The sequence below is a fragment of the Erinaceus europaeus genome, chromosome 11 (assembly GCF_950295315.1).
Source record: "Erinaceus europaeus chromosome 11, mEriEur2.1, whole genome shotgun sequence".
Classification (NCBI taxonomy): Eukaryota; Metazoa; Chordata; class Mammalia; order Eulipotyphla; family Erinaceidae; genus Erinaceus; species Erinaceus europaeus.
Window position 1 is genome coordinate 57,429,479 of NC_080172.1, and position 15,360 is coordinate 57,444,838.

The 15,360-nt window shown below is 38.7% G+C and overlaps 1 protein-coding gene across 2 annotated transcripts in view; it reads left to right on the plus strand.

Moving 5' to 3' along the window:
* SPAG17 (sperm associated antigen 17) overlaps positions 1-15,360 on the plus strand; it is a 287,832-nt gene that overhangs the window by 120,427 nt on the left and 152,045 nt on the right. For both annotated transcript variants that reach the window (XM_060201805.1, XM_060201806.1), the window contains exons 4-5: positions 487-618; positions 13,280-13,466. In XM_060201805.1, the coding sequence (XP_060057788.1) occupies positions 487-618; positions 13,280-13,466 (319 nt within the window). The remainder of the gene's footprint in view (positions 1-486; positions 619-13,279; positions 13,467-15,360) is intronic.

Below are 15,360 nucleotides of genomic sequence, written 5' to 3' on the forward strand. Positions count from 1 at the left end.
CATGTCAAGCAGCTTTTTATCTTTCATCTGAGTTGGGTTGCTGAGAAATAAAAAGACCACTAACACAGTCATTTCCATTATTATAAAGCCCATTTAATTTATAACATCCTAATAAGTCAAAGTCTGACAGTTTGAACTGTTGGCTATGCCGAACTAATAATTGTGTAGAATAAAACTGACTTATCAGTCATCCTAAAACAGAGCCTTGCCCATCGTTCCTCTTGGACCCCTTTTGGTCCATTGGGAGTTCAGCACTTTCATGGAAAGCATAGAAAGCCATCTTCAGTACTGGAAAAATGAAATTTATTTTCAGACAACCTAATTTCTTTAAAGTAGAGGCTGAATGACCCTCTCTATAGCATCTTTACCTAATTTGGGCCAGCAATGAGTCACCTTTTCATTAAAACATTTCATCTCTTCGTCATTGTCAGGATGTGTCAAAGGTTATAAAATGCCACCCTTCCTGACCACTGTGCTTCTTTACAGGTGTTAATGGCAGCAAAAGCAATCATGGACAGTGGAGAGCAATTAACCTTACCACTGATAGGGAAACTCTTGAAATTTCAGCTTCTCCAGATTAAAACAAAGGACCAACAGCGACGGGAAAACGAAAAGAAGGTATTGTACTACATGGTGATGGGCTTTCTCAAGAGAGCAAACAGCCAGTGAAATGACTCCAGGTTTCTCCAGGGGCACTTCTCTCCCTGAGCCTGCCATTAAGTGATAGCTTAGCACATTTAGTTGTCTCCTTGACTTCTTAGGGAAAAGGTCTGATGGAGGAATTAGATTTTCTTAAAGACAAGCCCATTAAAAATAAATACCCTTCATGCAGGAATATGGCATGTGGCTGAGGGTGTGTTTTGGTAGTCTGTATACAAGTAACAAAGAAGGAAACCAGAGAAGAGATAAGGAGTCAGGAGAATTAAATATTTTAAAAAGATGTATATGTGTAAAATACAGTAATTGTAGAGAGGATATTTGGAGAAGGAAATATTTTTAAAATACTTCTAAATCATGATCTATCTTAAATATTTTATGTGATATTTGATAGGCATGCTTATAAAGATAACAGGCTACACCTGCACTTCCATAATAATACAGATATTGCCATGGGGATCCATTACTTCTACTCCCATGCTGTACATCACATGCAGATTTTTCATTTGATTTGACTATGGGGCTCAATCTGTGCATTTTTCAAAGATTTTCATCTGAATTTCAAAACACTTTTAACAAAGTGGTGTCAGGTTCAAATCCATTTACTGTCATCTTTGCTCAAAATAAATGTATTTTCCTTACTGTCCAAATCATGCCAAAATATTGGAAATATAATTTGGAATACCAAATAATCTGTGTATGCAAATGTAATGCATTTTATGTGCATCAGTGTGTGTAAGAAATGAATTTTTTTGTTTGTTTCTCTATGCCCAAAGTATAAGAGGTAAATTAGAAAGGGGAAGTGAATAGACACTACTAATTACTTCTGCTTTTTTGCCAATATTTCCAAATTTTGAATTCTTATTTGAACTGGACTATTATAGAAAATAAGAATAATGATGTCACCTTATATTTGCAATGGAGGGCTTTACATTTTTCAAAGCTACTACCCATATAGCACTCATTAGGATGACAAAGAACGTCCCCAGAAAAAAATCTACTCATACGAGCACTAGAGTTCCCTTCTGCTGAAGCTCTTTCGATCAAGTACAGGAGATTTATACCTTAGGAAATATTCGAAGAAGTTGAGATTTGTCAGATGGAAAATTGGAAACTAGCACAGAAATATATTCTCTTTCCTGTTGAAATTCCAATGTCATATGGAACTTTAAATGACAAAAAATAGAGTTCTGTGAAAATTCCTGCACTTTCTACTGCAGTCAAATGCTCTACCACTGAGCTATCCCCCCTCTTCTGCACCTTCTAAATGTTATGTGGTTTCCCAGAGCAAGTACAAATATACTGTACTGTACTCAAAGCTCTCCATTTACTTTTTTGCCACCGATGTTAAGTCAGTATTGGTTAGTAGTAGCTGTAAGTTTTAAATTTCAGTTAATAAATTTTTTTAATTTATTTTCCTCTTTTGTTGCCCTTGTTTTTATCATTGTTGTTATTATTGATGTTGTTGTTGACAGGACAGAAAGAAATGGAGAAAAGAGGGGAAGACAGAGATGGGGAGAGAAACAAATTTTAAGTAGCAATAAATGGAACATGCTGGGAGTCGGGCGGTAGCGCAGAGGGTTAAGCACATGTGGCGCAAAGCGCAAGGACCAGCGTGAGGATCACGGTTCGAGCCCCCGGCTCCCCACCTGCAGGGGAGTCGCTTCACAGGCGGTGAAGCTGGTCTGCAGGTGGCTTTCTCTCTCCCTCTCTGTCTTCCCCTCCTCTCTCCATTTCTTTCTGTCCCATCTAACAATGACGACATCAATAACAGCAACAAAAATAACTACAACAATTTAAAAAAGGGCAACAAATGGGAAAATAAATAAATATATAAAAAAATCAAATAAATGGAACATGCTGGCCAGGGTTAGCTTTTAAATCTAGCAATAATATAAAAATGTTTCTTTTTATATTTTGTGTTTTATTTTATATATACATATATAAGCTATTCTTTCTAGTTTTTAAAAAATTATTAGTGATTTAATAATGATTAACAAGATTGAGAGATAAAAGGTGTATAACTTCATATAGTTCTCACCACCAGAGTTCCATGTCCCATCTCCTCCACTGGATATTTCCCTATTCTTTATCCCTCTGGAAGTATAGACCAAAATTCTATATGGGGTCTGGCTTCTGTAATTGCTTCTCCACTGGACATGGACATTGGCTGGTTTATCCATACCCCCAGTCTATTTCTCTCTTTCCCCTAGTATCTACCCTCTTTTGCTCAGCATAAATTTGAAAATTTTTAAGAGCCCTAAGCAACTGGGGCTTGAATTTAAGAGATGTATAAAGAAAAGCCATAGATGTATAAGTGAACTCTTTAAACATTTAAGAGCCAACAATTATATAATTGGATTTAATGTCTTCATTAGCTCCAGTTACTAAAACACCAGCCCCCAGTCTCTGAGATGCAACATTTTGAGTAGTGCTAAATAGATTGGTAAAAATTGAATGGAGTTCATATATTATGTTACCCTGTTCTGACATTGTTTTAGCTTGTTCAGTTAGTTATGTTCTTAGCTCAGCTACTTCAGCTTTCAGCTCTCTAACAACCTTGAGATAATTAATGTTTTCTTCCAGAGTCTCATTTGTTGTTTCTGCATTTCTGATGACAATTCTTTCAAACTCTTTACTCACTCCTGTGATTATTTCCTTCACTAGTGTTTGGATGTTGGCCTCATTGTTTTGTGCTTCAACCTTTGGGGGGCTTTTAGCTGGACTCTTGTCCTGGTTCATTTCTCCAATATTTCTTCTTGTTGGTTTAACCATTCTATATAGTATGTTATGAGGTACCTCTCTCAGTACTATTCAAATTACTGATCACTCTTGCCTGGATTGACCTGTGTCTAAGTAAAGTACTTAAAGGGTTCACAGTTGTGGAAATTGACAGTTGTTTCAATATTATTTTAATCCCTGAGTTTGAGCACAGTGGTTTAAAAATCCTCTTGTTCTTTTTCTTCCCTGTAGGGCTTTTAAACTATAAGTAGGCTTCTTAGTTTAATCCCTCACTCCTCACCAAGAGATAAAACAAGGTGGGGGAGAGATAATACAGTGGTTATGCAAAGAGACTCTCACACCCCAAGGATCCAAAGTTCTATCCCCAATTCAGTTTCTCTGCCAAGCCAGGCAGCATTGCTGGGCCCTGTGAGTTTCTAAACAAGTCCCGTTTATAGTCTGAAGGTTCACTATGTTGTCACCAGGAGAACAACATGGAAAGGCTCCCACCACACAGCCCCACCGCTAGGCCACCAAGGTGTAGTTCTCCTGAGTTTCCTGGTTAGTTCTCTGTCCCCAGGTTTCAGCAGAAAGCCTCTCCCTGCTGCTCCAGCCTCTGAGGGCAGCAGTAATGGAGACTCACAGTTGCATTTGGTGAGTCTTACGGAAGTCTTCTCCTCCCTTCAGCAGTCTTTTTGCTGGTAAAACAGACTGGAGGTGGTGCCTCAACCGGTAAACTGCCGGACTGTTACCAGTATTGTAATATGGAAAACTAGGAAATGTTATGCATGTACAAACTATTGTATTTACTGTCGAATGTAAAACATTAATTTCCCAATAAATAAATTTTTAAAAAATTGATTGGAATAGGACACTGTCCAGAAAATACTCTAGGTAAAGGCAGAATTATGGGGACTGAGAATAGTATAATCTATGTTCCTTTTTGTCCAGCAAGGTGTTGGAACAACTGAGGTTAATGCTTCTCAGTCAGGGAGTCTGGCAGAAAGCAATATAAGTATTAAGTATGTGAAATTGACACCATGCTATGGGTTAGAAAAATGAAAGCAACGAAAGGGAGGTTTACCAAATTCTTCCTCTTTCTAAACCCAGAGTTCAGTTCTAAGATTCCAGCAGGAGAGATTCTGTCTCTTCATCTTTTTATCATCAACTTGAAATTGATGTGCTGGTTTCCTTTCAAATGTAAAGTACATTGCTTATATCTGTACAATTCAAAGAAAACTGTTAGAATTGTATTTTTAAAAACTAGTGCTAAAAAATATCCACAGCAGTTTATAGAAAATGCTCAGGAAAAAAATAATACTCAGGAGAACAAAAATAACTCATGAGAGGTCAGGCAGTAGTGCAGTGGGTTAAGTGCACATGGTGCAAAGTGCAAGGATCCCGGTTCAATCCCCTGGCTCCCCATCTGCAGGGGGATCGCTTCCCGGGTGATAAAGCAGATCTGCAAGTGTTTTTCTCTCCCCATCTTTGTCTTCCCCTCCTCTCTCAATTTCTCTCTAGCCTATCCAATAACAACAACAGCAATGACAACAGTATTAATAACAACAACAACAAGGGTAACAACAAGGGCAACAAAATGGAAAATAAGTGTCCTCCAGGGGCAGAGGATTTGTGTAAGCAAGAGCCCCAGAAATAACCCTGGAGGCAAAAAAAATAACAATAACTCATGTAATTAGGTCCCTGTTCTTTTTCCCCAGTGGGACAAGGGTAATGCATCACTATATAGTTTATCATATTTAACATATCAGATTTTATTCCTTAAAAATAAATGTCAATACAATTGTTTCAATTGCCAAGTAAGGCAAAATGCCACCACTTTAGAGCCCAATAATTGTAACAATTTATGCCACTTAATCTGTTCTGCTCTGTCCCTGAAGAAATGTTTGTGGCTAATTAATATTGTTTTTTTTTAAATAATAATAATAAAGACATAAGGAAAGATATTTCTTGGACAAGCATATTTTTGAGAACTGTGAATCTCTAAATGTCTGTCTCTTATAAATAAAACACTTGTACCTAGTTGAAATCTAATTTGAAAACACCTTCTTGACTGCTTCCAAATAAGTAAATTGTGAAGAAAACATCCTGTATTCATATAGATATTTTAGCATTTCAGAAATTTTGAGTCTAAGTCATAAAATTAATCATAAATTTGAGAGTATTCCCTTTTTATTTAACAGCTCAATATCTATCCTGTATTTTAACTCCATCTTTATCCATTTATTCTTTTTTTTTAGTGATTTAATATTGATTTACAAAATTACAAGTCAACAGGGGTATGTACACTCCCATAATGTTCCTACCACCAGGCTTCTGAGTCCCCAATCTCTCCCACTACAAGCCACTGTAGTTCTCCTAAGGTTGCAGACATGGGCCAACCATGATCTTTACAGCTATCTGTCTACATTTGTACATAAATGCCCTCTTTTTCTTCCAGGTCCAGTCCTCTCTTCCCCTCCAATTCACTCATGACATCATTACTACAACCAAATGTCCCTCTCCTTTTCCTCCTTTCTCTGGGTGCTAATGGAGCTGGAGTTCAGAGCCCTCTTATCCTCTTCCTCCTATCACTCTCCCCCACTGAGAGTATGGGTCAAGATTGTTTTTGGGATGCAGAAAGTAGGAGTCTGGCTTCTATAATTGCTTCTCTGCTGGACGCGGGTGTTGGCAGGTTGATCCATACCCCAGCCTATTTCTATCTGTCTTTCCCTAGTGGGCTAGAGCTATAGAAGGGCAAGGTTCCAGGACACACTGGTGAGGTCATCTTTCCACAGAACTGAAGTATCTGTCTATTCTTAACTAACAAACAGAGAAAATAATATGCTGGACATTTATTTTTGTTATATTTGTTGTAGTGTTAGAATAACTTGCATGGTTTCTGTCTGATTCCAGTTATCACCTAACCATTATCTAAATATTATAGTATAGTCACATTTGTACTTCTTTTAAACTACAACTTTTATATTATATATTAACTACAAATACTTATTTAAAGCTGAAACACTGCAGCTGAAGCAGTGGTGTAGTGGTAAAGAGAAGAATTTACATGTAAAAGGTTCTGAGTTTGATCCCTGGCCTATACCAGAGTGATTCACTGGTTCTCTCTCCTTTCCTTCTCTCTCTTTCTGGTTAATGAATAAATAAAACTTTAAAATATAAAGAAAGCAAGAACTCTCGACTGTGAGTCAAAATACTTAACAAGTATAATCAGGACTTGATCAAGACATACAGTCTAAATGGCTATAAAGTGGCAAGGGAGATAGCATAATGGTTATGCAAAGAGACTCTCATGCCTGAGGCTTCGAAGTCCCAGATTCAGTCCCCCACACCACCATTAGCCAGAGCTGAGCAGTGCTCTTGTAATAAAATAAAAATAGGCCAGGCAGAGGCACATCCAGTTAAGTGCATGGACCTGGGTTCAAGCCCCAGCTCCCCACCTGCAGGGGTGGACACGTCACAAGTGGTGAAACAAGTCTGCAGGTGTCTATCTTTCTTTCTCCCTTCATATCTCCCCTCCTTCTCAATTTCTCTCTGTCCAGTCAAATAAAATAGAAAGGAAGGAAGGAAGGAAGGAAGGAAGGAAGGAAGGAAGGAAGGAAGGAAGGAAGGAGAGAAAGAAAGAAAGAAAGAAAGAAAGAAAGAAAGAAAGAAAGAAAGAAAGAAAGAAAGAAAGGGAAAGAAATGAAGAAATGTGGACCCCAGGAGAGGTGGATTCATCGTGCTGGCACTAAGCCCCAGAGAGAATCCTGGTGGAAAAAAACAAAATGAAATGTCAGAATACAAATAAAATTTAAATGATCAGTCAATCTCAGCCTATGGCACAGTGCTTTGCTTCTGAGCTGAGTTCAGAACATTGACACAGGAACGGCTCCAAATATATTCTGATTATGCTTTTAATTTCTGATTTCAATTAGCCAGTGCATATTTTCTATGATATATTTTAATGTTATTTTTTATATAAAATAGAAATTGTGGGGAATTTGTGGAGATGTGGAATGTACCTTGTGACAACAAAAATCCTGTAATTCCCCCAATAAATTGATACTGGAGTTTTTTTTTTTTAAGTATAACTATCAAAATTCTTTCAATTTGTAACTTTATATACTTAGTATATGTTGTCTTTACATTTGATATACTAAAGTTAATGAGAGCAATCAGAAGAACTATGGGAAGACAATACTGGCAAACTTTCCTTAAAATAGCTCAGGAGAGAGTTGGGTGGTAGCAAAGTGGGGTAAGTACACATGGCGCAAAGCACAAGGACCAGCATAAGGATCCTGGTTCAAGACCCGGGCTCCTTACCTGCAGGGGAGTCACTTCACAGGCGGTGAGGCAGGTCTGCAGGAGTTTGTCTTTCTCTCCCCCTCTCTGTCTTCCCTTTCTCCCTCCATTTCTCTTTGTCCTATCCAACAATGATGACATCAATAACAACAACAGTAATAACTACAATAGTAAAAACACAAGGGCAACAAAAGGGAAAATAAATAAATACTAAAAAAAAAAAAAACAGCTTAGGAAGGTATCATGACCAAATCACAAACAACCCAGAGCCTGCACACCAGGAAAGACAAAGAGAAAGCACAGGTAACTTTTACAAACATTTTCAAGCTTCCTCCAGACAAAACCCTGAAGCACTGGAAACCAGCCAATACAATGCTTTTTTTTTTTTGCTTTTTTTTTTTTCCTGGCGTGTGTTTTGTTTTAAATGAAAGGCCATAGGGACATACCAGGAAATTACAGGCTGGTTAGTTTTGATTCAGTTGTGGTTAAAATATTCAGAAACTGTTTTAAGAAATCAAACAGAGGAAGCGTAGGAACTAAGCTAGTGGGACCCGTGTGGTTTCAGGGAAGAAATAACTTGCCTCACTAACTGGATGGAATTCTTTGAGGCTGGATTACCAAAATGAGAATACTATCAACAAGGCCATTGGAGACAAAGAGCAACAAGGTCCAACAGCTCAGGGTAAATAATGCATTATTCCTTGGCTACCTTATATATAAAACAGAAAATTACTTTCTTAATCATTATTTTTTTAATTAATGAAAACGTTTTCCAGAAAAATCGCACATTTAAAGTAGAGCAGTAACTTTCAATAAAAGTAGCTACAAGAGGGCAGGTGGTAGCCCAACTGAGTGAGCACAAACATAACCATGAATAAAAACCTGGGTTCAAGCCCCTGGTTCCCATCTTTGGGGAGAAAGCTTCACAAGCAGTGAAGTAGAACTGCTGATGTCTCTCTTTCTCTCTTCTATCTCCCCTTTCTCTCTCAATTTCTCTCAACCTCTATGCAATAAAATAAAAACAAAATAAATAAATATATTTTTAAAGTAGCTACAGTTATAGCAGCTAACAATAAGTGTGGGGTAGAGGTGAGGTCCCAGGGCATACTTATATGGTCTTCTGCCCAGGTAAGACAGGATGGAATCATAGTAGCATCTTCAACTTGGTGACTAAGAGGCAGTAAAATATAAAGTAGAACAAAATGTTTAATAAACTGGAACCAAAAAGTAGGAATAGATAAAATGAGAATAGAGATTTTAGGATGGAAAGAAGCCTTGAAGTCTTTTTAGGTATGTTCCTTGGGGCTCATGACTTCAATAATTTTTGCTTGAGCTTGATAGCTAGCATGCAGGTAATATTTTCTGGGGAGATTGTTGGGCTAGCTTCGCGGGTGGGAGAGAGAGAGAGACGACCAGGGACTCATGGCTGAGTGGTATGCAGTTCAGTCTTTTTTCATGTGGAACGCAGCACAGTCTAAGCTATCTCTAATCACAATCTTGTCCTTATATATATCCTGAGGCGGAAGAGTCAGGACCGAAGAGGATGATGTACATAGGATAGGGGGTGGGGAGAAGGAAAAAGCGTGCAAAACAGTGAGGATTAAACCAATGCCCTGGAGGCAGCACGGTACTTAGTTAACAGTGGTTATGTAAATAGAATACAGTGTTAAGCAGGGGGGGTTAAACCAATGAAACAGAAGGGATCTTAGAAGCAGAGTTTAGAAGCATACCGACAGGAGATGGTATCAGAATTAGTGACTTTATAGTGTACAATTCCCTATATTTTGAATATTTTCAGTAGTATAGGTTTATAGAAATATGTTAATGTGTCCCAAAGTGTTCCCATAACTTTGTGTTTCCAGTGTAGGCTCTCAGACAATTTAGACCTGGCTCTCCATTTAAAAAAAAGGGGGGGGAACCTTTGGTCACAAAACTTGGAAATCTTTGTGTATAATATATAGCTTTTAGAAATTTGACAGTGTAGGGGGCCAGGTGGTGGTGCATCTGGTTAAGTGCACACATTACAGTGCACAAGAGCCCAGGTTCACGCCTCTGGTCCCCACCTGCAGAGGGAAGCTTTGCAAGTGGTGGAGAAAGTCTGCAGGTGTCTCTCTGTATCTCTTCCTTTCTGTCTCCCCCTCACATCTCAATTTCTCTCTGTCTTTGTCCAATAATAAATAAATAAAAATTTAAAAAATAAATTTAACAGTGCATTAGCTTGTTAAAGATACAGGAACTCTGTGAAAATAACATTTTAAAATTATGTTGAATGTACTATCAAACTTATCTGATAGCTACATTTTTTTAATCCACCTGTTGGTTTCTCAGCACCAGGGACCAGTAAAATAGATTGTTATGACATAAGGTAATACCTTGAACAAAAGCTAGGGTAGCAGAAGATCTAGTTTATCACAAACTATATTTAAAAAATGGAGTTAGTCACTTAGTCTTTCAGGCATTCTTTTTTTGATAGATCATATACAAAACACAAAGTTATGTATTTGCACATATACTTATGCAAATATGTAGATACTTTATTAACTATAAGAATCAAATGAAATATAGCTATTTTCCATCAGTTTCACTGACTTTTACCATTTACTTTGCTTTGATTCTAACAAATAATAGAACTGAATATCTGTCAAGGCACTTGAAGTCTGATATTAGAAACAGGGATCCTTGGTAGCTCGACATGATTGCATAATGGTTAAAAATAAAATACATTTGACATTAGAAATAAAGTACAGGGCCAGCAAAATAGCTTACTAAATAGTGCACTTCTTTGCCACATACACGACTAAGATTGGTGCCTGGCTCATACCTCATTGGAGAAAACTCTGAGTCTGTGGTTCTCTCTCTCTCTCTCTCTCATCTCTCATCTCTCATCTCTCTTCTTCACTCTCTCTTCCTTTCTACTTCTCTGTCTCTAAGAACAATAACAAAAAATATTTTTTATTTTCTTACTGCATTTTAAATAAAGTATGAATTTGTTGACCCCCCACCACCCAAAGCTCTAAATGTTATGACTCTCCCTCCCCAAGCTGGTCAGGGACCACTTTTGCCCTTGCCCACTTTCCTACTGCTATCTCCAGTTCCCTTCACATCCTTGAGCACACCCATCTCTACTATACTTAGAGGGCCTTCATACATACAACTTCATCTTTGATCATATGGATCACTTGCCTGCCTTCATTTAAATGCCACTTGCCATGAGAGAAGCTTTCTGTCACCAACTTATAAAGAGGTGTCCTCAGTTATATGTCTATTCATACATTGGTTTTCATTCTTCATAACACTTATGAAAATTTGTAACTTTACAACTTTAGTAGTATCTATTTGATATACTTTTCATCTCTAATATCCATTAAGTTATAACTCAAGAGGCCAGTCAGCTCTAGTTTTATGCACATCTTTGAATCTACTGCAGAAAGAAATGCTGGAACTGTCCATACCTCTCCACCTCACCTTGTGTATGCTTGCTGCTGTCACCCATATAGTGGGTGCTATTAGTGACATCTGTAGCCACTCTTTAAGTTTCTTTCCACTGCACAGAAATTCATGCTCAGAGAACTACTCAGAATTAGTTAATGAATTAATAGATTATGAATGACATCTCATACATTTTCAGAGTTTCTTTTTCTTCTGATGTTTTGTTAGTGAAATGATTGCATTTGTGTCATTGTGAAGTCTGGTTAGCTCAACTTTGATAGTACTCTTGTTCCCTTTCACCTATCCCCCTTTTCTTAGTGAATTAATAATGGTTTACAAGGGTACAAGATAACAGAGGTATAGTTCCACACTCTACCCATCACCAAAGTTCTGTTCCCCCCACTGCCCCAACCAATAACCACCATAATCCTTACAAACTCTTAAAGACAGGTTGGCATGTTCTTAGGCCAGTGCTCCCCTTCTTCCCCCTTCCAGCATGAAATTTTCTTCCTCAACCTCACTTTCATCTCAGGAATGAATTCACTAAACTGTTTCCTCCAGGTTTCTTAAAGTGTTAATTTTGCTACTTGTACAGGCTCTGTAGAGAAACATTAGGTTTCTCTTTATTTTCTAGAAATGATGGGGCCTTTTTATAGTCTGCACTTCTCTTTACCCAATGCTTTGGGTGAGACCTACAACTTCCACTGATGGCCCCCTCTGCTGTGGAGAGTCAGGTGCTGGGTAACAGACTTTCCCCACTGGAGGAGGCACAGCTGCTAGGTGGACACTGAGAATCCATCAGCATCTCTACACTTCCTCCAGCTCTCAACATTCTGAAGCCACCTGCAGTGGGGAGAAGCATTCCCTGCCTCACCTGTGTTTCCTGGCTGTCAAAGTTTTTGCCTTTGACTCTTGGAATCAACATTTCAGCAGCTGGTTGAAAATAAAGTAATGATGAGAATATTTGGTCTTTGCATGATACAAGACACCTTAGCATGCCCAGGTCAGTGTGTGAAGGCTTTTCATTGCCAACTTGTTGTTGTGCGGGCCGCGGAGAAGAGAGAGAGGAGGTCCAGAGCAAAGAGGGAACACAAATCTTTATTTGCGCTGGCACCTCAGAGTTGGGTGCTAGAGAAACAGGTTGGGCCACGTGGAGGTAGCGAAAATGGCTGCCTCACGCAGTAACCTTTCCTGCGTATGAGCACCAAAGTGAAGTGCTGGCAAGAGAGCGAGGTGCGGAAGAAGGGCTTTTATAGGAGCAGCTTTCACGAGAATGGGAAGGGGGAGGAGTAACCATAGCACTCCAGGATAGGATAATAACTCTCGTGAGAATGGGAAGGGGGAGGAGTGACCAAAGCACTCCAAATATCGCGGGGAAATAGACAATGCCCTGAGGGCACAACATGGCGAAACAGGCACTCCGAGAATGTCCCAACTCTCTCGCGGGCACTAGCAGTAGCCTGAGGGGACAACATGGCAGATGTGACTGCATCTGTACAATATCCCAGCACCAACTGATGTTTGATGTTGATCCCATCTTTGAATGTTTCAAATAGTGATCATTCATTACATCAACTTTTCTAAATAGTATTCTAATAAAAATAATCTGTTAGTGCTAATGTCTTTCCCAAAATAATCCACTAACTTAAAAAAACGTTCAGTACACTACTAGTACCATGAGAACTTTATCAAAGAGATTTTATAGAGAATGGTTCTTTCTTGCCTTTTAATTTAGTGGGTTTTGGTTTTGTGTTAGTTTGTTTCCCATGGATAACCTCACCTCGGTCAAAAGTCAAAAAGAGACTTCCTAAATTAAGCTATAAAACAAATCTTAAGGTTCTGCCATCACAATCCCCCCACCCCACTTCCCAGCTTCCAGCAGTTAAATGTTTGTTTGTTTCTTTGTTTGTGTTTTGCCACACCTGCCCCAGTGGGATGAATTTTCTTTGAGGAATTTTTTGTGTAAACACTTTTCTTGCATCCATGCACCCACCTTTCCAGTTCCAATGTCGATATGCACCTCTTCACAGCTTCAGCTTATTCCAAGATTACTACTCCTAAAACATCATGAGTGAATAATTTTTAAGTAAACAAGTAAACCACTGAATGAAATACAGAGCTATTTATTGCTACTTTCATCATTTGGAGAAATAATTTCCTCTCTTTTCAGGTGCTAGAAGACAGATTCAAGATAGAAAAAGATAAAGGGAAAGCAAAATCTCCCAAAGAGAAGAAGACCCCAAGTGCCAAGGCTGCCAAAGGAAAGGGAAAGGACCAGCCTGAGGCAAACGCCACAGTGAAAAAGAACACCCAGTTGAAACGGAGAGGAGAGGAAGATGACCTCAAGTATTACATTGGTGAGTCTGGTGCTTTCACTTCTTCACACCTGTGAAGCCAATTGAAAGGTCATTCCCATAGCTTGCTTCATCCCCCAACTCATACCTCTCAAACTTTACAAAACCACAGATCACACACTAACTATCATGGCACCCACACAGAAAAACAGTTCTATTTGTCACTCATTTATGCATATAACAAGTATTTGCTTCTTGTGTACATTTCCATTAACACATTCACATATTGCAAATCAAGAATAAAATAGCTTATTGATTGTGCCACCAAGAAGCTTTCCATCTTGTTTGGGAAAATTTAAATAAAGCACATGTAGTGATAAGGCAAAGAAATAATTATTAAGAACAAGATTCAGTGGTGTTCAAATCAGACTTTTTTTGTTTGTGATTTACACAAAGTATACATCTTCCTGACCTTAATTTCTCTCACTCTCAGTTTGTCCTAAGAAAGAAACTAGGCCTGTCTTCCGTTTTAGGCTATTAATTATTATCAACAAGGGTACAATTCCACACAGTTACCACCACCACAGTTCCACATCCCATCCTCTCTACTGGAAGCTTTCCTATTCTTTATTCTTCTGGGAGTATGGACCTAGGATTGTTATGGGGAGCAGAAAGTGTAAGGTCTGGCCTCTGTAATTGCTTCTCCGTGCGAGACATGGGCATTGGCAGGTTGATCCATACTCCCAGCCTGTTTCTGCCTTTCTCTAGTGGAGCAGGGCTCTGGAGAAGCAGGGTTCCAGGACATACTGGTGAGGTTGTCTGCCCAGGAAAGTCAGATTGGTGTCATGGTAGCATCTACAACTCAGTGGCTGAAAAGGATTAAGATATAAAGCACAACAAAATTGTTTAATAATCAGGAACCTAAAGGTAAGGATAGAGCAGATGAGATTTAGGGTCTTCATGTTGGAAGGATCCAGGAAATCTACTTTAGATATATTCTAAGAGGCCTGTGACTTTACTAATATTTGTCTGAGCTTCACAGCTAACACGTAGGTGGGCTAAAGGTATTATCTGGGGAGATGGTGTCAGAGTTGGAAATAAGAATAGAAAGCTGGGTCAGGGCAGAGAGTAGCTCCAAAATATGGGGAAAGTATATAAATATTATTAACTATAACCCCCATCGATCTGATCTGGAGCCTATATTAAGCACAGGAGCCTGTGTAACCTCTGCATCCCTGTAAGTCTGAGCTTGCATCCTGTGGTCATAGCTAGGAACATTCTAGGCTGTACTCATTTCAAGACTAGTCCTCTTTGAGTGGCAGAGTATGTTGACTTGGCAGTCTCCCTTCTGAGAGTGGGGCAGACCACACCTTTGTTGTCCCAGAAAGGCCCACAAGCAGGTCAGCGATGCTGTTTCTGATGAAGATGTCCAGCAATGACACCAAAATATTTTGACTTGTATGGTCATGCATAATTAATCACCACTTTCCCTTGAAACCAGAAGAATCTACCTGTTGTTTTTGGCTTTATAGGCATCTAAGAGCAATGGTAACTCATCAATTAAGTTTGCCAATTTAATGTCCCTCACAGATCTCTGCTCAAAATTCACTAGATTTTACAGAAGAGATATGTAATGTGTATATGATATCACCACTGACTAACTTAGTGACAAGAGAAAGAAAATCATCACTTAGTTCCCAGATAGTTTCAAAAAAGTAGCTGAACTTACGTGGAAACTCAGGTACATCACGGTCAGAAGGCTGGATCTTCTTTTTCCCTTTTTCCTTTCTTTCATTCATTCTTTCATTCATTCTTTCTTTCTTTATTATTTTCTCTTTCAAGGAGGGTTGATGAATTACATTACAGTTACTGATGAGGGTACAATCACTCATCTCCCTATGATAAATATATGCCAAATACTCTCACCCCCAACTTGGGCCTTTTTCCACCGTCATGC